Here is a 25704-nt window from a genome sequence, read left to right as displayed (position 1 = left end):
ATGTCTGAGTAACACAAAACAAATGAGTCATTGTTGCGCCGAGTACTTGAAGATGAATAATGGTATCAGCATTGGGAAAACTTTCGGCATGCTAACCACAATATCTAAATTTTCAGGTGATGCAAGACTTGGCAATATTCTCAGCTGTAGAAGGGGTGGTGATAACTTGCAGCAGCAAAGTGGTGGAAGGGATAAATGATTGTGCTACCAAGTGGCACCTGCTTAGCAACAATCTGCTCAGCCATCCTCACTTTAGGTTCTGCCAAAATCTTTTAGCACATTACAGCCTTGGACCATACGTGGCTGAACTCCAGAAACTAAGTGCTAACTAATTTTAATATCAAAGCTGTACTCAATTGATGTGGCATTGAGGAGTCCTGGCTAAATTAAGATAATGGGAATCAGGGGAAAGCACTTCCCTAGTTGAAATCGTACCTTGCACAAAGATGGTTCGAGGTCAATATCTCAGCCATAGGATATCTTGTGGGAGTTCTTCAGAATAGAGTCCTAGATGTAACCATCATCAGCTACGATATTCACCAATGACCTTCCTTCAACTGAAGGTCAGAAGAAGGGACATTTGCTAATGTAGGGATAAATAAACAGCCCACATCTAAAGGTGGACAGAGATCAATATCTTGGCTTGGGCTGATTAAGTGGCAAATAATATTTGCTCCACACAAATGTCAGGTAATGTTAATATCCAACTAGAGAAAATATTATCATCCCCTGACCTTCAATGTCATAGCTGAGTAGTCCACTTTCAATAACCCACTGACCAGAAATTGAACTGGAGTGGAGTGGCTGTAAACACGTAGTTATAAGAGCAAGTCAGAAGCTAGGAATCTTACGATGAGTAACTCCCCAAAGCCTGTCCACCATCTACAAGGTTCAAATGGGATGGAATACTTTCCATTTGCCCAAATTAGTGCAGCTTCAGTAACACTAGAAACTTGACACCATAAGAGACCCCATCCACAACCGCTTACTCCCTTCCACACCACTGAAGCATGGTAGCCCAGCTGCAACTCATCAAGACTCCTTAGGTTGCAGCTTCCAAGCCATAACCTTCACCAGTTAAAAGGACAAAGGCAGAAAAACATGGTAACACCTCCATCTGGAAACTGCCCACCAAGCCACACACCACCCTGGCTTGGGAATACGTTGCCATTGTCGCTGGGTCAAAAGCCTGGCGGGTGCAGGAGCAGAGGTTGTGTGCAACAATCAACAGTGGCAGGTCAGGTTGAGAAAATGGTGAATAATACATGTTCCCATAAGCATGGAGCACAAAAAGATAAGTCGAGACTCAAAACAATCCAGGATCATTAAGTAACATCAGGAAAAATTAAACATTATGGGAATCCAATGCTGTTCTCTGGTAACACTTCATTGCAATTAGAGTCACAGCACAGAAACAAACCCTTCATCGTGCCTATCTATATTAATCCCATAAGCACTTGATCCATAGCATTCTTTGCTTCAGTGATTCAGATACTCATCTCAATGCTTCTCAAATTTTGTGAAGGTACTGCATTCTTAAGCAGTCTGTTCCAGATTTCATCTTTTCCTCAGATCCCCTCTAAACCTCTTGGTCCTCACCCTAAACTCATGCCCTCTGGTCTTAAGACACTTCCGCCATGGGGAAAAGTTTCTTACAACTTTGCTTCTTGTCATACAAATTTCTTACCAGGTCCATCCTCCTTTACTCCAAGGAAATCAAACCCAGCTTATCCAGTCTTCCACTCCAGGCATCATATTGCCTTCCTCCCGGCAAATTCCCTCACCATTCATTCCAGCACATTCTTATGGTGTGGTGATAAGAGATGCATATAAATATGGCAAACTGTGGCTTTACCAATGTTTGAGGTTATCCATGATCTTTTATTAAGACCATAAGAATTAGGCCATTTGGCCTACTGCATCTGCTCTGCCATTCCATCATGGATGATTTATTATCCTTCTCAACCCCATTCTCCTGACTTCTTCCCGTAACCTTCGACGCCCTGATTAATCAAGAACCTAACAACCTCTACCTTAAATACACCAAATGAACTGGCTTGCAGAGCTGTCTGTGGCAATGAATTCCACCAACTAAAGATTTTTTTCCTCATTTGTTCTAAATGGATGTCTCTCTATTCTAAGGCAGTGCCATCTGGTCCTAGACTCCTCACATCCTTCCCACATCCACTCCACCTAGGCTTTTCAATATTTGATAGGTATCAATGACAATCCCCATTCATTCTTCTGAATCCCTGCAAATACAGGCCCAGAAGCTCAAACGCTCTTCATATAATGCTTTCAATCCTGGAATCATTTTCGTGAACCTCCTTTGAACCCTCTGTCTGCAGTCAAAAGCTTCTACTGGTTTGTCTAAGTCAGTGACTACTCCAATAGCCAATTTTGCCAGATAATATAATTTAACTACTTAGAAAAGTGCCAGTACCTGAACATTTAATTGAATGGTAGGCAATTAAACATGATTTCTTGCCATTACCTAGAGCTGAAGTTAAAATCCCACTGTCAAAAAGCAACTAAAGCAGATGCATTGCATAGAATAATGTTTGGCCCCACTTCAGATGGCAGATATTAAATAAAATTGTTGAAAGCACATTTCTAGTGCAAAAGATAGTACACAGAGCTAAAATTCTGCCCCTTTTATGGCACAGGTCAGAAAAACATAATAGCTTTAAGCTCAAGATAGACCAAAAGAGTAGGAGAAATAAATCAATAATCAACTGTATTACTTGAGCAAAAAAAAAAGCCTCTTATTTAGATGTAGAATTGATGTTAAACTCTTCAGGTCAACCTTAACATGAAAAATAATCATCTCCACATGGGCTTTTCCACAACCTTCACCAACAATTTAACAAGGTACTGTAAATTCTCTGCAAACCCAGTCACACCATATTTTTCTTGGACTAATATTTAAGTTTTGAGTATCAATAAAATTTTTTGCAGACTTTTATGTTTGTCACAAGAGAACCTGAGTTTAAAATAGAAACTGCCACTTGTGCAGACTGAAACCCAAATGGTCTTCTCAAATGAAGGGTTTAAAAAATGAAGCAAATATACCTGACAAACTAGTAGCTGTGGAGTCTCCGGCTCATGCTGGAAAAATCTGGTGTTCAGTTTTACTCTGTTGGAAACATTATATCTTTTATTTATAGTATAGGCTGAGCAAGAATGTGGTTTAAGATACTGAATATTTTGGATGTCAAGCCTAAAAGGTTATCTACATTAGTGGCAAATTCATTTTGGAGAATGAAATATTGAAATAAGCTTTAGAACGCAGAACAGTTTGTTAAAAAGTATAATTTTATCTGGCACAGAATCACCTTCTTGCATAATTTATGATTGAATGATTTGAAGTGCAAGGGACTGAAGCACATCAGGTACGTGGAGGCAAAAAGCAATGGGAGAATATTTTTATTAATGGCTCTTTCATAAGACGGCTGCCAACTTCAGGGTAGCAAGGAAATCTAAACTTATCAACTGCGGATGTGCAACTGAAAAGAATGTTATTTATATGAAAGAGAAACTGTCACACAAGGAGCAATTAACAACCTTCACTTGTAACTTTACTGAAAACAAACTAAAATATGCAGGTCAGAGAACAGAAACTTGATAAAATCTAAAGACCCAAAAGCCTTGTAAACTGAACTGCAGACAAGGGCATCTGAATAAAACTATTATATACTATTATATACGATGATTATTAAAGTTGTTTTCATGTTGATGCATCAGTTTTGGTCTAATCAAAAAGGGTGAAAGGTTACTCAATAGATTCAGTTCTGAAAGCTCACCGTAAAGTAAGCAAATGAACATACCCTCTGGCCAAATTCAACATCTTAGAATTTTAATGACAGTGACCAAGACTGCTTTCACATCAACTAATCAATGGACTACTGTCAAAAATGCTTTGGGCAAATTCCAGTATTCAGGTTGAAAATATTTCAAAAAGTCAACAGAAAGTGTATCTATGGTCACATTAATGTAGTCTGTTGTTAATGAAAAAAACAAAAATAACTTTTCATGAGTGCTCAATCTGCTGACCACCTTCAATCTCCACAACCCAACACATTATCCGTCTAATTTAGTCAAGGTGGTTGTGCAGCAGTCTTCCAATGCTGCTGTCAAAACCCTGGCCAGGCTTCCAACTTTCACCCCCTTCACAAGTACTACATTTCCCAGTGCAAATTTGCAACAAATGACCACATAGAAATGCAGTCAAATAAACTTATGCAACACAATTTGCTCAGCACTAACCTTCATCTATCTGAAAAGTACTCTATAAGATTCTTAAATTCAGTTTCATACTTCAGAAAACATTTCATAGCTGCCAAAGGAAAACCGGATCTCCCTTTATATAACTGCAATAAATCAACTTATTTGCCTGTCATTTTTCATTCCAATCAAGCAAGGTTTGTTTATAAATGTCTAAAGATTATGCTTTGCTTTTTACTGGGCCAACAGTGAGAATATGCAGCCTCTGTTTGCTCCTCACTTGATCAGATTATGCTCTGACCTAACTCCACAGACTCACCTCTTCTCCTCCATATCGTCTAATATCTTTGGCTTCAAGAATATACATCAACTGTTAAATGAAGAACATTTTTTATCCATGTGTAAAGACCATTTTCTACCTTGAGTTTTCGATTTTGTCTCTAATCTGAAAAAGCTTTCAAATTGCTGTTTAACTTTCTAAATTTTAAAGATACCACCCAAATTTAATACTGGAAAGACATTCTGAAAAATCAGTCCATCTCCACAAACATCTCTATGTCCTTCCTTAGGTGCATTGATCAGAACTGCTCTCAACCATTGAACTGAATATTCTGGAGAACCTGATATTTTAGATAAGGAAATGATGGTGAAGGAATTTTATTCAAGGTTCAAGTAGAAAGAAATGAGCTTGCTCTAAATATTGAGACAGAAAAGTCTGGATAGGACAGGAAAGGACAGGAAAGAAGTGATGAGGAGAAATTATCCACAGCACTCTTCTAGTAGCTAGACTTCAGATGGGTACAAATCAAGAAATGACAGGGAATGACATGGTGACCCTGAAAATTTAAACTCTCATTACAGGTTGGATAAATCAACTGTCAATGGAAGTTTTGAAGGCAACCTCTGCATTTGCGACAGTTTCACTGAATGATATAAATTGATCCAGATTTGAGTAATGTGACAATTAATGATCTCCTGGGGAAACACTGATGACAACAATGAACTTCATCCAATGTTTGAGGTTGATATTAGTGCCTTAAATAAAGGCAATTACGAAGATGTGCAGTCAGAGTTGGTTGAACTGGATAAGGAAAATGGATTAAAAAGTGAGCTGGTGGTTAAACTGCAGCCTATATTTGAAATTGCATAATTTGTATCAATATATTCCATTTAACAAAAGTTCCACTGAAAGGATGAACCATTCCTGACTAATGAAGATGAGTAGCAACAATGGAAAAACTTTATAAACTGCAAAAGTTTGCCAGAAAGAAGAAATGAGTACATTAGAAAGAGACAAGAGAATAAAGCAAGAGCTTATACTACTGGATAGATTGGAAGTGGAAATCCACAGTAAATGTTAATCCCCTAAAAGAATCTGGAGGAGGAGGATACTTCTGGGAGAGTGCTGTTCTTGGACTACCATCCAACAATCAACACAGTAATTCCCTCCAGGCTTGACAAGAAGCTCAGAGACCTTGGACTTCACCTTGCTTTGTGATCCTGAACTTCCAGTCAGATCACCAATAGGTGGTAAGAGTGGGCTCCCTCACCTCCGCCCTTCTGACCCTCAACACAGGTGCTCTCAGGACTGTATCCTAAGCCCCCTCCTTTACTTTCTGTTATACCCATGATTGTGTCACCACTCATAGCTCCAATCTGTTAATTAATTTGCTAACAACGCTACACTGATTGGCCTAATCTCAAACAATGAGGCACCCTACAGAGAAGAAGTCATCACCCAGGCACGTGCAGTCAAGAAAACAACCTCTCACTCAATGTCACAAAAACAAAGGAGCTGGTTGTGGACTACAGGAGGAATGGAGACTGGCTAGACCCCTAATGACATCAATGGATCTGGGGTTGTGAGGTGAACATCACCAAGGATCTCACGTGGTTTGTACAACAATGCCTCTTTCACCTCAGACGATTGAAGTTTGGTATGGACCCCCAAATCCTAAGAACTTTCTATAGGGGCCACAACTAAGAACCAGTACACTCAAGTTGTTCAGCACAACAGAAAGCTACATACAATCTTTCACAAATTAAATAATCTTCTGTTTTTCCTTCCAGATGGCCTCACATTTACCAACATCGTACTCATCTGCCAGACCCATGCCTATTCACTTACCCCCATCTATATATCTCTGCAGACTCTCATCCTCTGCATAATTTGCTTCTCCACTCAATTTAGTGTCATCAACAAACTTCCATACAATACACTTGGCCTGCACTTCCAAATTGTTAATATATATCTATTGGCTTTAAAATCATTTATCTAAGCTGATACATTATCTTCCACCCCCAAAGTCCATGTATCATTATCCTATGGCTCAGTCTTTCAGGTGGCATTTTACTGGCCGTCTTCTGGAAATCCACCTGTTTCCTTCATTTTACTATGCATGTCTTATCCTCAAAGGACTCCAGTGAGTTTGTCAAACAGGACCTGCCCTTCCAAAATCCATGCCTGATGGAACCACTTCTATCCAGATATCTTGCTATCTCTTCCTTAACGACAGCAAGAATTTTCCTGACCATCGATGTAAAGTTAACTGCCTTTTCTTCATATCCTGTTTTTTTTTTAAACAGTAGCATGACATTCACTGCTTTCCAATCTGCCAGGAGTCCAGAAAACGTTGGCAAGTTTTCACAAATTCCTCTACCATAATTTGCACAAGTACTTTCAACACGCTGTGATGCTAATAGCTCATCTACCTTTAGACTCACTAGCTTGTTCAGCACTACTTTTTTTTAGTGACAACAATTGTACTGAGTTCCACACCTCCCATCACATCCAGAAAACACCTTTGGATTGTCAAACGCGTCCTCCACTGTGAAACCCGACAAGATAGCAATTCAAACCCTCAGCCATTTTGCAATACTCAATATTAATTCCTTCTCACTTACCAAGGGGCCTACATTCACTTTAGCCACCCTTGCTCCCTTTACATAACAACAGATTTTACTACTAGTTCTTCTATTTTGCGCAAGTTTCATTTCAGAATCTAACTTCCCTTTCCTTTCTGCTTGCTTTGAGAGTGGTTCTTCATTGGTCTTTAAAGTTTTCCCAATCTTAGTTTTCCTCTAGTGTTCCTCAAGTTTTCCTCTTCTCTTGGCCTCATTGTATGCATAAGATTTTAGTTTGGCACCTTCTTTTATTTTCATAGTTAAAATATTTTTGTGGATTCTGAAAGTAAGCTAGCATAACATGTGAAATCAGCAAAGCATTTATTATATATAAACTGTGGCTAAAACGAATACTGGTCCCTTGGATGACAGTGGTGATTAATATTGGGAAATGCAATCCTGTAGTGTAGTGGTCACCAACCTTTTTAAGCCCAAGATCCACTACCTCGGCCTCAGTGAAAGGTGAGATCTACTCCAAATTGATTAGTTACACGCATGCGCAATGGGGCAGAAAAGACCGGAAGTAAAACCCCACAACCCGGAAGTGGAAATAATGCATAAGTACCAGGGGTACCCACCCTTTTTTGCACCATGGACCAGTTTAATATTAACAATATTCTTGTGGACCAGACGACAGAGGAGGAGGGGGTTTGTGTTAAACATGACCTTCGTGGCTCTTGGCACTTAGCTGCTGTCCCGCCCTGCTCACGTTTTTTCCGCGGAAAAAAACTCAACGGGTTCGTCTTTAAGTGCAGGGTGCTTGGTCTCAAAATGCCGAAGCAGTTTGGAGGGCTTCATTGCCTCATTAGACAGCCTCCAGGCCTGAACTCCATCCTCTCCCCGCCCGCCACCAGACACCCTGGCCAGGTGCGGCTGGTCATGGGTGGGTTGAGAGGACAAGGTCAGAGACAGATATCCCCGTGTCAGGGCCGCAACAGTTGCAGTCCGGACACAGCGACCAACTGAGCAAGGACAGCAAGAGGCTCGCACCCACCCCCCTTGTAGGATCTATCAAACGACAAAAGTTTGGTTCAGCAGATCGCAGCGAGGTAGCTGGTCTGATACTTATGAAACCTTGAGGCCGAATTAGGTCATCTGCGAATATTTTAGCACCAGATTCTCCACAAACATTCGGTGTGCTAAACAGGTTCAGAGGCGCCCATCTGTTCGCGCTCCAGCCCTGTAGCATCGGCACTTCCCACCGCCTGCGCTCCGGGACAGCAGCATCTGCTCTTCCCACCGGCCGCGCTCCAGGACAGCAGCATCGGCACTTCCCACCGGCCGCGCTCCGGGACAGCAGCATCTGCACTTCCCACCGGCCGCGCTCCAGGACAGCAGCATCGGCACTTCCCTGCCGGCCGTGCGTTTAGGCAACTGATGACCTCGCATGGGTTCAAGTTCAACAGTGGCTGTGACAGGGAATGAGGAAAGGTGCAACTGACTCATATTGTTTCCCGGTGGTTGGGGACCACTGAAGTCACTGCGTAGAGCGGGGGACCTATGCGCATGCACACTGGGCAGAAAGAACGGAACGAAAACCCCGCAACCCAGAAACAATCTCTCAACAGTATTTGTGTATTTATTTTTCTTTCTTTTTTTTGGGATCTACTGGGAAAGTCTTAAAGATCGACGGGTTGGCAACCACTACTGTAGTGTAATCATGAGGGTAGTGATGAATCACAATGCATCACTTTCCATTTGGACATTAAACTGAGGCTTGTCAACCCATGGGTGGATTTGGAAGATCCCATTTCAATATTCAAACCTTTTTCGAAAACCTGGGTTTTAGTTACTCCAAAACTAATATTCTGAAGTACCAATTATCTGGTCAATATTTGGACATTGGTTGTGAGACCTTGCTATATGAAAATTAGCAACCAGGTTTTCAAACTATATCACTGAAAACATGACAAAGTAGTTGACTGTAATGTTGTTCCCCTGTATACTGTCCCAAGTATGATAGGATCCAAGTTCATTCTTTTCAATATCAACTGGCAGGACACAACCACACAATCACCCATAAACAAATCCCATATTCCAATATTCATTACTGTATAAACAAGTGCAATATTCCACCCTGCAATGCCTTTCCTCCCAATAGTAAACTCTTAATATTTTCTCCAATTTTCTGACATTTACAAAAATGTCACAAGCTTGCCAAGATTGTGTAGTTTCATTTCTCTACTTCATGTAATAGATAGATCAAATCAGCTCTGAGATTAATAGCTGGAATCAGCCCTCGTTCAATCTACACATACATCACAAAGAAAAAGCAAGGTAGTATCTAACGCATTTAACTGAACATGCCAAGTCAAAGGGTTTCCATACCCACCACAAATTGAGCTGTGGAGGGGGGGAAATCGTGCACACACCTACAAAAACTGATTCAATGGACCAACACACAAACTTTGTACTTCCCATGATCATTTGCTTCAAAATAACTTTCAAATTTTCCACATAATGTAATTGGCCAGCAAAGCAAAACAACAAAACCCCAAGCCTATTAGCTTGAAGGGAGGGAACAACTTTTTCTAAAATCTCATTGAGAAAAGTTACAGCTACAACATCTGATTACAAAAAAAGTCAATACACTTCAAAAGTAATTCATTGTGGTACTGAAGATATAATTAAATGAATATAAAGCCAATTCTTTCTTTATAAGTAGTGAAAATATACTGTAAGTACTGCCTTGTATAGTTGGAGCACCAAGCATCAGCCTCTGAAATATTTGGAAGAAAACAAGGAACATCCTTAACATAAAAACTGACAAATATGCTCTCAAATCTGATTTCTTTCATTAAGGGCATTAGCCATTAGATAAACCTAAATGATAAAGAAAATGTCAGGCCTCATCTATTCAAGTATAAGAGAAATTCTAAATGACATGGCTAGTCTTTAATACTATCAAACAAATCCTCGAATTGAAGATTTGCTTTTGCAAATGTGTATTTTATTTGTTGTTTAATTATTTGCTGAATCTTTAAATCTAGAAATGATATTACTTTTATTTTTGGGTCTTACAGCTCCCATTCAATCTAATTTTCATTTATTTTCTACGACTTTAAGTATACTACATTACCCTCCTGGCTTAAACACGTTAGTTGGAGGATTCTTAAATCTGAATGGTTGAGATACACCATGCTTGTTTGGCTCACACAGAATTTCCTGAAAAGGAATTATTGCCTAGTTTATGACTCACAAACGTGGCATAAGTCCATGGTTGGCTATAAATACAATGGTAGCAAAGACCACACATTCATTCTTAGTGATAAAATCCAAGTCAATAATTTACTTAAAATGTGATCATATGTACAGGAATGTTTAATCTTTGATGAAGTGCACTATCCATATGAAAATTTATTAAGTTCACTGCCAGTGAATAAGACCTTTCCCACTTTATATATTATCCTTTTAAAATAATTAAGCCAGACTTTGACCTTCAGTATTTCCAGTACACAATGTCATTAACACCACCCCTAATTTTCAGTAGAGTTCTGATAAATGTGTCTGATAAAATGTTACAATTTACCAAAATGCAAAAACTGATCAATATGTAGAAATTTCAGCTGACATAATTTCTATCCTTGATTTCTGAGGCTTATTTTGGTTTGAACAATAGCTATGTATGTCTGTACAGGTAGGAAGTAACATAAATCATATTCTTACTTAGTAGTAGTACTGACAGAGATGAAGTGCCGGATGCCCACCTATCTTGCTGTGCAACATAGGGTTGTATTTGCGAAATGCTAAAACCTTATAAAGCACAGGATATACTGTATAACTGCATAACTTGGAATTTACAAGACACTAAGGAGCAGAACAAAGCTAAGATAACTGTATCCTGAATAATGAAGAAGAGAGCCAGGGTCATACAGAATGGAAACAGACCCTCCAATCCACCAAGTGTGCAGAGCAAGAAAAAGATAGATTAGCAGTATTTGTCATATGTACATTGAAATATTGAAGCATACAGTGAAATGTATCATTTGTGTCAATAACAACAGCCCAAGGATGTGTTGGGGGCAGCCTGCAAGTATCACCATGCATCCGGCATCAACATAGCATGCCCACACTTACTAATCCTAACCTGTATGTCTTTGGAATGTGTGAAGAAGCGAGAGCACACGTTGGAAACTCATGCAATCATCGAGAGAATGTGTAAATTCATTACAGACAGCACAGAAATCGAACCCGATTGCTGAACATTGGCACTGTAAAGTATTGCACTAACTGCTTGCGCTACCATGCCGCACGTCAGCATCCACTTACAATACTCACATTCTTTTATTAAAGTTGCTTCACATCCCAATCCACTCTTCCCTCATTCTACCACCCATTTGTTAATTAACCCACAAAGTGACACATGTTTGGGATGTGGGAGGAAACAGAAGAACCCAAATCACAGGGAGAATGTGCAAATTCAACACAGGCAGCACATGAGATTGAGAGGTTCCACACTCACTTCAGTTCGGCAGAACAAGACCACCACTGTTTCTAAAACTTAAGACCATAGCCTCTGGAGAAGAGTTATTGAGGACAGACAAGAAATTTCTTAATGCATAGCTCTGAAATCTTCACCCTAGAAAGCTATACGTACTTAGTTGTTGAAATTGAATGAAATTTGGATATTGTAAGAACTCAAAGGATATGAGAGTCAGGTGGGAAGCTTGAAGTATAAGATTATAGTATTACAGAATAGCAGAGAAGATAGAAATGGCAGTTTGACCTACTAAGATGGCACAGGAAGCCAGTCTCCTATTCCATTCATGGAACTTTTCAAGAAGATTCTTTCCATTTTCTAACTTCAATGCTTACTTATCCAGATTATTCACTATATTCAGATCTCTCAAGCTTGTACTGTATCAAACTGTTCAATGAATGTCTTAAACTAGTAAGGCATTTTAGCCAGACTATGTCGAATAGAAAAAGACATTGTTCTTAAAAAAAAATACATCCACAAAATGAAAATCTAAGCCTCAATGTCAAATTCTTATCCTTAACTAATAACACCATTAAATGGAACATTTCAAAGCAATGATCTCCATTTTAAAGTGGGAATATGAAGCTATTAGGAAATGCATTCAATAGACAAATATTAAGAGTCAGTGATGGAAGCTATAATGCAGCCGATGATTCAGTCACTTAGCAAGCTTTCCCTAATGAAGCAGAGAGAAACAAGATTAGCACAACAGATATTTAAATCATGAGTCAAAACTACCAAATTACCCAGGAAGTTTGTGAAGCTCTTACCAGATTAATGCTGTAGGCTTTGCACGTCATATCCTGCAGGCTTTGGTTCTGCAGCTTTTCTGTGATTAGTGTTACCATGGTAGTTGTCTCGTTTCCACTGCTCACACTGGCAAGCATTGGAGGCTTTTTATGTACTGTTTCAATATTCCCCATGCACTCCCTGATTGCCGCACTGTATCCCCGTTCTTATTCATTGGCCTCCATGGCAGCCGCAGCTTTCACGAACCAACATAACCTTCAGTACATTCAATTACCTGTTAAATTACAAATGCAACAAGGAAATAAAAGTTTTGTTGCAAAATTCATTCACAGTAGACAAAGTGAAACAAAGTATTATTGAAACTTCATTATAACTCTTATTAACTACACAGTGGTGCTCATTTTGTTCATAGACAAAGAATGCAAATGGATAACAATCTTGTTTATGTATAGAATATAAAAAATAAAAACTAATAACCTTAACCGCTCAAGTACACTTCTCTGTCACACTTAAGTCAAACTACAGAAACTCACCAGCAGATACAAATCTCAATGTAAGAACAAAGTACTCCCTGAACTCAGAATCCAGTACCTATATGCTTCCCCTTTGACCCCACCCCAAAACTACTGGACCATTTTGGGAGAAGAGGGCCTTCACTGTAAATTGGTTAGCAATTTTAATAAGTTAATAATTCTCCCTTTACAAAGCTCATTTCAGTATTTTCCTAGTACCAAATAACTCAGTTTAGTCTTGTTTTTCAAATGGATACTGAGATGCTGGTCTTTGCAAATCATAACTGAAAAACTCCCCAGATGCTTGAGAAACTCTCAACATGGAAAAGGGCACAAAGGCATATATCAAATCATAGTAGCACACATAGCGGTCCAGAGGTCTATTAAAGTTCACAATATTGAAGCATCTTAAAACTGACCCACATATTAATATTACTCCAGGAGTGGAACTTGTATTCAATTCCTATCATTGGTAAATCACCACCCATCAAAAAATGAGGCAGACACAACAACATTGTCAATTTTAATTCTAAATTTGTTGGGAAGTGCTTTACCAATACAACTCCAACTACAGTCAGAAGTTCATAAAATTACACATGCATCCAGGAATGCTATCTTAAAGTTTTAACCGGGGGAAAAAAGTGAAAGCAATTTTGACCATCTCAGATCCTTAATTAGCTCATCCTGCGGCTATTAAATGCATGCTGCTGCATACATATATACACAGTAAGCTCATACACCTGAAAACTCATGATAGAAATTCGTTGCCCACATTGAAACATTTAGATTATTGAAATAAAATTAGAGCATTAAATGACAAATTATGTACGCAAGGCAGAAAGGTCATGTACAACAGCAAGTTTTAGCCACCAATTCAGCTCAAACTGGGCATGAGGTTACACCTTGAACATCTACCTGAATTATGATTTACCAGAGGATTCTTTTTAATCAATGTGCCTCAAGTATATTTTGCACATTTACCAATGATGCAAGTATTTAAAATGCTGTCAGAACTTAAAATGTGTTTACTAATTGGAAGTTTAACTTGATAGATGCATTCTCAATCTGAAATGCCATTATATTGAAACATTTATTCAGCTATAAATTAATACTTTTCTCATAGCTACTGTGCAAATAAGATTGAGTAAGTGATACTTTATACTGGACCTCTCAAACTTACTACAAAAATACTCAAACATTTAATCTATTAAACACTGCTTCCAAAGTTGGTCACGAGCATTCAGAGCCATAAACAGTCTTTGCGGGTGAGGTGACACTTCACCTGTGTCTCTGTTGGGTCATCTACTGTATCCAGTGCTCCCAGTATGGCCCCCTTTATGTCAGTGACACCTGACGTAGATGGGGAGACCACTTCAGAGTATCTACGCTCTGTACGCCAGAAAAAGTGGGATCTCCCAGTGGGCACCAATAATTCCACTTCTCAGTCCAACATGTCAGTCCATGGCCTCCTCTACTGTCGATGAGGCGACAACTCAGGTTGGAGGAGCAACACCTTATATTCCATCTGGGTTGCTTCCAACTTGATGACATGAACATTGATTTCTCAAACTTCCAGTAATGCTCCCCCCTCCCCTTTCTCCTTCACCATTCCCCATTCACCTTTATCTCCTTCCCTGCCCATAAACTCCCTCTGGTGCTCCTCCCTCTTCTTTCCTCTATCAGATTCCCCCTTCTCCAGCCTTGTATCTCTTTCACCAATCAACTTGCCAGCTTTTTACTTCACCCCTTCCCCTCCCAGTTTCAAATTACTTAGACTCAACTTTTTTCCTCCAGTCCTGATGAAGACTCTCGACCCAAAACATCGCCAGTACTCTTTTCCATGGGTGCCGCCTGGCCTGCTGAGTACATCCAGTATTTTGTGTGCATTGTTTAAAAGGAACCACAAGCTTTTTTTTTAAATTGCATGTATACCACCCCAAAGCAGTTTCAGAATAAAAACAAGTTATTAAAAGCTGAAATAACTTGGCAATGGATCCAGACATGACATGCAATATAGTCACATTTTAAAAGTTACAGCACATTTGGAAAGCGGAAAACTTTCCTGAAATTAATTTACATGGAATTCCTAGATTTAGTCTGCATTTAATGACAAATTTAGTTATTAAATGCACCAGCATCAAAAGAATTTGATCCGATTCCCAGACTGACCTGAAAGCCTTCATGAGATTACCATAGTAGGCACTTTGGAATAAGCTCTGAAATAGCAAAGAAACTGTATATTTAGAGTAACACTTTTTTTTAATTTAAAAAAAGTGCTAGCAAATGCTGCTTAAAAATAGCCTAATTATGGCAGTTACATAAAATGTGAGAATATAATTCACATACACATCGTCTTGAGGTTTTATATTTACAATGAAGGTTGGGTAATTGCAGTTTCAAGAAATGCAATGTCAATCACTATTTGTTAGCATCTTGTTCCAAGAATAAACTACTGCATTTTGATTATCTCCCAGTTTAAGTTTTTATTGTTAAAGACAACAAATCAATATTTAGCATTAGCATTTATGCAATTAAATAAACTTATTAGTTCATTCAAGATGAACAAAAATCAATCTTTAATATTTCATGAATGATATTTAAGATCATCTCTACCAGGCATAAATCCACAATGTTGCAAACACCCACAATCAGTGCAAAATTGGAGAATTGACCTTGTACATCATTGCCAAGCCTGACACATTCTAAAGCAAATTTATTGCTCAGTAATTGATTTCTCATTGTACAATCAGAGCATAAAGGAGACAATAAAAACTGCATCTTGGAAAATTAGTGCTTAATGATTATATTTCTGTAGGGAAAATCTTCAAGTTGCAGACAGGTGAAAGTTCTTCCAAAAAAGAACCAAATGTAGGCCTGAACAGGGAAGAAACATGGCTTAACAAAGTATTAGTAGTATTAATCAGATAGCTCTTTCAAATAACCGTCGACTCCATAGACCTCTTCTTGCACTGCATGATCTTGAATCACAGTTTGGACAGAACTCATTGTTTTACATTAATATAACACTTGCTCTCAACGTCAACCATGCAAAGCTGAGGAAGCCTCATCTCACATACTTGTGCAATTTCAAGCCACAAATTTATCAAATTAATGCTTAAAGTATTCAATAAGAACATTAAGCTAATAATGCAAAAAAAACAGAAATGAATAAACTCTCTATATTGTAAATATTAATAGTTCATACAGATAAAAAGACTATTCTCAGCAAACCTAAAGTAATTCCTTATGAAATAACCAAGAAAGATTTGGAGGGTAAAGATACAATTACTACAAATTGGAAATTCAAAAACAATAGCAAATTTAATCTATTTTTGCAAACTTTGTGAAATTTGATTCTTCATGTGCTGAAGCTATAACACACCTTGGACTACAAAATCTAGGCAACCCAGCTCCATTTAAAGTTATTACTTACCACGTCACCACAGCAATGTCATGAGCCTATTCACTTACAGGATACTTGCTAGGCCAGAATTTATAATCCAACCTTAAATGCCTTTGAGAAAGTGGTGACAGGCTGCCACTTGAAACATGGCAAGTCCCTCAGATACAGGTGTTCCAAATTCCCACAGTGAAAGGGAATTCAAAGATTTACAATCAGCAACAAAGGATTGTAGTCACTTGGAGAAATCTACAGATTGCCCCAGTGCAAGCACAACTGCTGGCCTTGCCCTTCTTGACGTAGACTTCACAGGTTTCAGAGGTGCCTAGACAAGTAAATGCAGAGCATTCTGAAAACAGTGAAGCCACCAGTCATAGGGTGAGTAGAAGTTTAAGGAATGGTATTAAGTTTCTTGACTGCAACTGGTCTTACATTCATCAATCCTTTCCTTAAGGTTTAAAAATATCATAAAGACATTTCTGTGTCATGGAGCGTCTTACTTACTACAGGATACTGAGCTTCTGCCTACTCTTGCAGCTACATTTGCCTCATGCAACTGAACTGGTTAACAGTAATTATCAGCACCTTGACATGGACTGATATGGTAAAACTCCTCTGAGACCCTCCTTGTAGAGATGGTCACTGCCTGGTATTTATCTTCCTGGCTACCTATCCTACGTTTTCACCTTGTCCAGGTTTACAGTACGGCAGGAACAGACTAGCTTTGCTGAGGTACTGATTGAAAGTGAACATTGTACAAACATATCCTACTTCTGACCATATAACAAAGTTTACCATTTTCTGTTTCAGCTACATTTAAGGATGCCTCATTAAGTCAATTGGTGTTTCATATGAAGGGCAATTACTCCCACTTGCATCTGGAATTTACATTTTTTTGGCCCATAAGTCTAATAGATCAAGACTAAAGTTGCCCTGGCAAGAAACAATGAGCACTAGTAAAAAGACAATCAGTGTTTGTGCCAATTGATGACAATTTATAATTAAGATAAGACAGAAAAGTATCTAGCAGAATTGAACATGATGCACCTTTTGTGTTCACCTGATGTGGGTACTGACAATGGAGTAATAGTGCTAGAGCAGCTTGGCTAAAGGTCCTGTTAATTCTGGATTGAGTTTTATACATCACTATTCTCAGGTATTCCTTTACAAGATGTGGAATGACGTGAACTGACTGAAAACTGACTCTGATGGTCTGAAAGGGAAGATGAATCATCCAACTCAGTGTTCTAGCTGAAATCAGTTGTGAATGGTAATCCTTAAGACACTCATGATAAGGGTCCTCCAAGGAAAGGTGACAAAATCAGACCATTCACCAATTATTCTGTGGAACTGCTTTCCTCACAAAGACAATGACCCACAGATACCAGCGAGGACAACTTTGTAAAGTCAAGTAGGTTAAGACACTCAGCTATGTCCTTTCTTTTCTTTCTTTCTTTCTTTCTTATATCTTTTTATTAATTTTAAACAAACATAAGAGAAACATAGATGCAGAGAGTTTGAATAATTAATAGGTTAAAGTATAAATGCAAATAGATAATAATCCATATATAACCTCCCAAACTCAGTGATTACAAAAAAAAGGAGTAAATAAGAAAATAAAAACCCCTCCAAAAAAAAACCTAACCAACATGGGCCATTGCATTATGTCAAATAACTCCATACCTCCATCCAAATAATCATGGATAATAAAAGTAAGGTTTAGGAAAAGTCATTTTAGCTCATATGAAAATGTTGAATAAATGGTCTCCAAGTTCCTTCAAATTTAACTGAAGGGTCAAAAACAACACTTCTAATTTTTTCTAAACTCAAAAAAGAAGTAGTTTGAGAAAATCACTGAAATATGGTTGAAGGATTAATTTCTTTCCAATTCAATAGGATAGATCTTCTAGCCATTAATGTAACAAATGCAATCATCCACCGGGCTGAGGGGGATAAACAACTATTATCCGCCATTGGTAAACCGAAAATTGCAGTGATAGGATGCAGTTGCAATTTAATATTCAGAACTTTTGAAATAATACCAAAAATAATCTTTCCAATAATTTTGCAAGCAGGGACGAGACCAAAATATTTGGGTCAATGAAGCAACTTCAGAATGACATCTGTCACAGGTTGGATTAAGAATAAAATCGAGCAAGTTTATCCTTAGACATATGAGCCCTATGTACAACCTTAAGTTGTATTAAGGCATGTTTAGCACAAATAGAAGAAGAATTGACTAATTGTAAAATTTTCTCCCACTGCTCAGTGGATATAAGACAATAAAGTTCTTTTTCCCATTCCTTCTTATTTTTTCCTGATACTTCTGGCTGTATTTTCATGATCATATTATAAATGGTGGCTACTAAACCCTTCTGGCAAGGATTCAGAGCTAAAATTTTTCCGTAATGTCCATTGAACAATTTTGGAAAAAACTAACATGTTATTCAAGAAATTTCTAACTTGCAAGTATCTAAAAAAATGAGTTTTAGGCAAATTATATTTATTAGATAGCTATTCAAAGGACATAAAACTATTGTCTAAAAAAAATCACGAAAACATGTTATACCTTTTGTTTTCCATAATACAAAAGCGTGATCCATAAAAGAGGGCCGAAAAAAATGTTAGATATAATAGGGCTTATTCAAGCCAAAGAATTTACGAAATTGAAACCATATTCGTAATGTATGTTTAACTATAGGATCGGTTATTTGTTTATTCAATTTAGATAAAGCAAAAGGAAGCAAAGATCCTAAAATAGAAAACAATGAGAAGTCTTGTACAGATTTACATTCCAAACTTACCCATTGTGGGCAAGATACTATAATCAATTCTTGTGTTCAAAATATTAAATATCAAATATTAACAGCCCAATAGTAAAATCTCAGGTTTAGCAAAGCCAAACCACCCTCCTTAGGCTTCTGTAAATATTTTTTACTTAATCTAGGATTTTTATTCTGCCACACATACGAGGATATTTTGGAGTCAATAATATCAAAAATATTTAGGAATAAAAATTGGTAATGCTTGGAATAAATATAAAACTTTGGGTAATACTATCATCTTAATAGCACTAATTCGACCAACCAATGACAAAGATAATGGGGACCACCTGAGCTATGTCCTATTTAGGTACCTTGGTCAATAGACACATTTTTAGAAAATGTAAAATAGAGCTGATTTTATAAAAGTGAAAGTCCTACAAGGCCAGCCTAGAAGGATTAAGAGTTAACAATGTTGTTGTGGATCTGAAGTCGCATTTTGGCCAAAAGGGGAAAATATCTCTGCACAGCAATGTGCCCCACTGAATAAAGCTTAAAAGAATTGCTTACATCTGTTGTATAAGCAGCTTCAGATATAGCCAGAATACAAGAACGTTAAGTTTCATATATTCATGATATGTACCCAACAGCCCACAATGATGAAGATTCTTTCCTGTATTAGAATTCAAGACTGATTTTGAAGACATCTCAGAGCATGAAAATGCAATATAACAAATTAAATCACGTAAAGCTCCAAGAATTACAGAAAGAGAATGTGTGCATGCGCACAGGAAGGGTTGTGGTTGGTTCAATTCCAAAGGACAACATTATCTACAAAGTGATAGCCTACAAGACCAGTCAGGAAAGTACAGACCAAAACATTTCAATCACTTCTTACACAGTGGTCATGCTACTCAACTAGTATTTTAGATTACAAAGTTCAAATTATAAAGTGCAGCTCAAATCACATTACCTGTGAACCTGCCACTTACATTTTGATGGTGTGTTTTTGGGCCGATTCAGCAATCAGGTTCTTTTTCAATCTTTTTATTAGTATCAAAATAATGGATATAACATAATATTGCTACAATAATTGGGATTACATTGTTAAAGGTTAACATATATAAATATATATTCAGTTAATACAAAGGTAACAAAACTCCCAAAATTGAAGCACAAATGTAGTATACATAGAAAAGATTAACATATCCAACAATCAGGTACTTTGCCATCTCAGAGGGAGTTCGGTGAGGTTTCAAGCAGAGTGTTTGCCCATGATCTAAGCATCAAGCATGACTGAAAGCAGAGAGGAAAAAAGCAGAAGGTAAGCAGGTGTTCAGGGCTGTCTGCCTGTGTTTGATCAGTCTCCCTCTCCACCGCTGGAGAAAGGTGACAGTCTTGGGTCTCAGGCAAGGTCTGATCGACACAGTTGGGGGATTGGATTTGTTTTTAAGAGGATGCTGCAATTCGTGTTGTGTGTGTTCCAGTTACTCCTTTTTTATTGCTTTTTTGCGCTAATTTGATTGGGGCAAACGACCTCTGTGGCCTGCAGACAATGAACAACAGCGCGAAATTGACCTGAACTGAACTAAACATTACTAGACTGTTTCAGGACTCTGGTTTGATGTTTGTATTCTGCGTGTTATTTGCTCATTTTTTTGGTCATTTGCGCTTTTTTTGTGCATTGGCAGTTTGATGTTTACTTTGAGCAGATTTGATGGTATTTGTTTTGTGGCTGTCTGCAAGAAGACGAATCTCCAGGTTGTATACTGCATACACACCTTGATAATAAATGTACTTTGAATCTTTGCTGATTGATGAACAAAACAGCTGGAATCACAAAATCAAAATGCCATCACAAGTTTGAACAAGGCTTATAACAATTGAAATGGTGCACTATGTATTTTCAGGAAACAAAATTGATTGTCTTATTTCAGCCTAGATGCTTTTTCAAAGATTCAAGGTACACTTATCAAAGCAGGTATAAATTATACAACCTTGATATTTGTTTGCTTACAGGCAGTCGCAAAGCAAAGAACCCAAAAGGACCCAACAAAAAAATAGGACCCATTACCCACAAAGAGGAAAAAAACTAAACTAAATCATGCTAACAATAGAAGCAAACAACAACATCTTTCTGAGCCAAATTAATTCCAAATCCAATTAATTCCAAATCCCCAGAGAATTTCAGAAGAGGCCCAAAGCTTCTGTATTTAGTTTATCAAATAAGTGGGGCAGATCGCCACAAAGTTCGCAGGCACGAAGCACAGCAGCTGAGGGCAGTCTCATAGCCTTAGCATCAGAGAGAGGAGCCCCCAGACTATCTGGACTGGTGTATAAGTTGTCCAGACTTCACAGTAGGACCTGGGCCCTGACACAATGAGTCATTCTGGGCCTGGATTTCACTGCCAAAAAAGCTATTCTCGACATCTCCAAACCATCTTGGCACCTGGAGCGATCCAACTGCACCGGACTCTCAACACCCTGCCTATCCAATCTATGTTTTTCATTCTAACACTAACAAACAATTCTTACTTGCCTTCTAAAATAACCAATCCCCACTGCACAACTTACAATTAGCAATAAACAACTGCAGCCAACCACATCCATGTCCAACAAATCAAAATGTTCATTGAATTCATACTCGAACATTCAAAGTGTCCAAAACCACCACAATAAATTCATGTTCCAGGCAAGCAACTGTAAGCAGGACTTAAGTCTATTGCTTGCAAATGCCTGTAGAAAAACATGTCAGATAAGAGGAAAACAATTATGAAATAAAATGGTAAGAAATTGATGGAACCTTTACAAAACACAATATAAAGTGCACTGTTCCAATACTACTTGATAAAAGTGTGGGCCAAACTAAAGTTGCCTTCTTGACTAAAGTTTGTAGGTGAAAACTGAGGTGGCACATTTCTATAGTATAAAACTATTCACTACATAAATCAGTTGTAATGGATAGAGATGAACAGTCAGTAACAAAGCTGAGGGGATAATAGATGAAGGACAGGAAGTCATTTCCACAGTTAGCTTACATGTTGAAATATGAAAATTGCGAAGGCATGACAAGCTAAGAATACAGTCAAAAACGCAAGGTAGCTTCCAAAAATTAAGCGTCATCTTGGGCTCAGAGGAAGAACTCCTGTGGGAATCAGAATGCCAAGCAATGCATCCAGTCATATGAAGGTTACTAAATAAAAGTAGCTGGTCATTCATGTACTCTGTCCTAACTTGTGCATTATGTAAAATAAGCATGCTCACTTTGATCATCAAAGACCTAAGAATGAGACGAGTATAACATTTTTGCCACTGGAACTTAAGGAGGAAGCCTCAGACTCAACAAAAACTTCGGATAATGATTGGTTTCCAATGGTCAGAATGACACAAGAAAACAATCGTACATAAACTGAAAAGGAATTACAGACCAAACAAAAACTCAAGGTGAATTAAATTTTTAGTAGGCTGCACTGGAAATTGTTCATCATTGAGCAAATCAAAAAATGCTGGAGGAACTCAGGTCAGGAAGCATCAATGGAAATTAATAAACAGTCGATGTTTTGAGTCGGGACCCTTTATTAGGGCTCTCCCCACCATGTTATAAATCATTTGATCTGAAGTACTAACCAAGTACTTTTCAGCTATCATGGAAATGCACAATTTTTCATCTATTTTTCCATAATTTGACATATTAATAGGAAATTAGTATTCCCTGTTGGGAAATATACTAAAGGGAAAACTGAGGCTCAAATGGCTTGCCACAGCTCTGTTTTAAAAAAGAAATGGCTGTGAAAGCATATGCTTCAGACTCATTCTTACATCATATTGTCAAATTCACTCAGTTCATTGAGAAATAGCTTGGGAATTATGACTAGGCATCTTCAGAAGGATCTTCCACTAAAAAAGCCCAAGTGCACAAATAGGTTTTCATGAAATCCCCAGATTGCACCTGGATATACCAGGTCTAATGGAAAATTACTCAGGTTTGTGTTTTCAATTCAATAAATCTTAAATCCAAATGTACACTTGCCAAAACTCAAGGTTCCTGATCAATGCCTTGTGTAGATTACCCCTATCCAAAAAGAAACCATACTCTTCCAGTTAAAATAAGAGATCTTAATTAAAGGTTATGATAAAATAAAGTCGATAGGCCTGTACTTCACATTTTTAAATGGAAAAAACACAAATGTATACCCAGATCAAGATTATTTTCACCTCAATAGATATAGCTGCTGAACAAGATATAATGATCAATATTTTCACAATTTTCAATCAATATATGGCTTCAAGGGACCTACCCATTAAGGCAAAGAATAGCAGGAACTACATACAGGATGTTTCCTACAATGGATTAGGCTAGGACCTGAGGGCACAGGTTCAGAATACAAGGACGTCCCTTTAGAACAGAAATGAGGAATTTCTTTAGCTGGAGGGTAGTGAATCTGTGGAATTCATTGCCACAGACTTCTGTGGAGCCAAGTCACTGGATATACTAAAAGTGTTTGTTGATGGGTTCTTGATTAGTAAGGACAAAGGTTTTGGGGAGAAGATGGGAGAATAATGAGAAAGAAAATAAATCAGACGTGATGGAACGGTGGATCAGACTTGATGGGCTGAATGGCCCGATTCTGTTCCTATGTCTCATCAGATAACACTCATCTTTCTCTACTAATTTTCTTTTCAATACCCTCTATTCATACCACAGTGATCTTAGTATTCAGATTTCTGACCTGGCTCAAAGGAAATCTGGGGGGTGGGAATCATGAAATCACTGGAAATACTAAGTTGATCAGGCAACATCTATGGAAATAGAAACAAATGCAGTGTTTCAAGTTGATGGTTTTTCTTCATTTAATTATCTTCAGAATATTCTCTTGATCATGGGAATTGTTTCATTTCATTCAAGATGCAACCAAATTAGCACTCGCCCTTTATTTGCACAATGAACTGGAGATGCCAAACAATAAAATGACTGATCAACTTAGAACAACCTACTCAATCACAAGATAGTACAGAGATTTTAATGAAAACTGAAGCCAGAGAAAAACGAATGCAAAAAATGATTTCAATCTTCTATAAAGCTGACAAAGATGTTGAAAAGGCTCAGTAATAATTTCATTTTATAATGCTTGGGAAAAAAACTTAACTTTTGTCTTGCTATGAAATTCTGCACCATGGGTACCTCAAGAAATATCAACCATGCAGTTTAACCTCACAAAAGATATGTTTTATTTATTCTTCATTGTATTAACTATATGCCAGGACACTTAGTATACATGAAACTGCCCTTTGAGCACCATGTCAAATGAAATCATCCCCATTTTCCTCTATATGATCCATATACCCATGTTCCTTTTCTCTTCATGTGTCTAAATCAATCTTATACATCACAGTGATACACCCATTTCACCACTTGGTACTTGGAAAGAGACCATCTAGCCTAGCTAGGCCTCTCAAAATTTTATAAACTTCAAGCAGATCTTCCCTCAGCCTCCAGTGAACTAGACTCAAAAAAAAAATTCAATTACATCCAGCCACTCCTTACAACTAATACTCTAATCTAGGCAGCATCCTGGGCCTCCTTTGCACCTCTCCATAAACTCCAGACCCTTCTTGTAATGGGATGACTAGAACGTAGCAGTTTTATTCAGCTGCAACAGAACTCACTGACTCTTCTAATCAATGCCCCAATGAAGGCAAGTATACCAGATGTCTTCTTTACCACCCTATATTGAAAAGGTTTTTAAACTACCTCCTAGCTATTTTATTTCTTGGCATGGAGTTGCTCATCAACCACTTGGTATATCTGAGTGACCAAAATGGCAATTAAATCACCTTGCCAAACAATTTCTAAAAGAAATAATGTTATATACCTGATTATGTAGTAACATCCAGCTATTAATTTGTAATTCACTGCAGAGCTATTGAATAAAGAGAAACAAAATGTGATACAGTACATATTGGTAGTAATTTGAAAAATATTGCATATATTTTCATAGCTCCTAATATATTAGAGCTAATACTTGGGGAAATTGAGTATCTTCAACTTTCACACCATCCTAACTTTGAAACTCCACATTCCTTCATTATCAGTCCCAAATCCTGGCATACCTTGACAACACCGAGTACATTCACTTAATCAACCTCCAACTTCTGAAGGCCAATAATGTATAGGCAATGCAGATCCTGTCAATAATGTCTACATCCCATAAAGGATCAATACCTATTTTTGGTGCAATGACAAAGCTCAATTTGCTTTTCACAAGTCATTTGAAATTATCGGCTTAATGCTGGAAAAGACTTGTATAAAGCTAGTAGAAAATACAGCAGTTCCATATTTGTGCACATTTTTTAAATTATATAAACAGATTTAGAGGAATAATTAAACATAAATGCACATTTGTAATGTGATGTTGCCAATAACTTATTCCTATTTTCCTTATAATAGCCATTCTTACTGGAAAATAGTTTCACAGTAGCCACGCTCTAAAATGTGACATAAGAGTACCCTTCTCACAGTAGACAATGACTGTTACTGGCTTAGTAAAGCACTTCAGGCCCTTATGACCAGAGAGGCACAATTTTAGAGTTTACTTGCCTTTCCACTGGTTAGTATACCATTAATTAATAACTAACTTATCCAGATATATCAAGAACCAAGAAAAAATATAC

The 25704-nt window shown here is 37.8% G+C and overlaps 1 protein-coding gene across 4 annotated transcripts in view; it reads right to left on the bottom strand.

Moving 5' to 3' along the window:
* LOC132391872 (protein FAM53A-like) overlaps window positions 1-25704 on the bottom strand; it is a 96357-nt gene that overhangs the window by 57040 nt on the left and 13613 nt on the right. For 3 of the 4 annotated variants that reach the window (XM_059965593.1, XM_059965595.1, XM_059965592.1), the window contains exon 2: window positions 12379-12632. In XM_059965593.1, coding sequence (XP_059821576.1) covers window positions 12379-12531 — 153 coding nt within the window. In that variant the 5' untranslated portion in view covers window positions 12532-12632. Of the gene's footprint in view, window positions 1-12378; window positions 12633-24905; window positions 24954-25704 lie in introns of those variants that run through there. The other variant, XM_059965594.1, reaches the window with a different exon arrangement.

This window comes from Hypanus sabinus, chromosome 3 (assembly GCF_030144855.1).
Source record: "Hypanus sabinus isolate sHypSab1 chromosome 3, sHypSab1.hap1, whole genome shotgun sequence".
Lineage (NCBI taxonomy): Eukaryota > Metazoa > Chordata > Chondrichthyes > Myliobatiformes > Dasyatidae > Hypanus > Hypanus sabinus.
The sequence above is the reverse complement of the archived record's forward strand: the minus strand, read 5'-3'. Positions and strand labels throughout refer to the sequence as shown.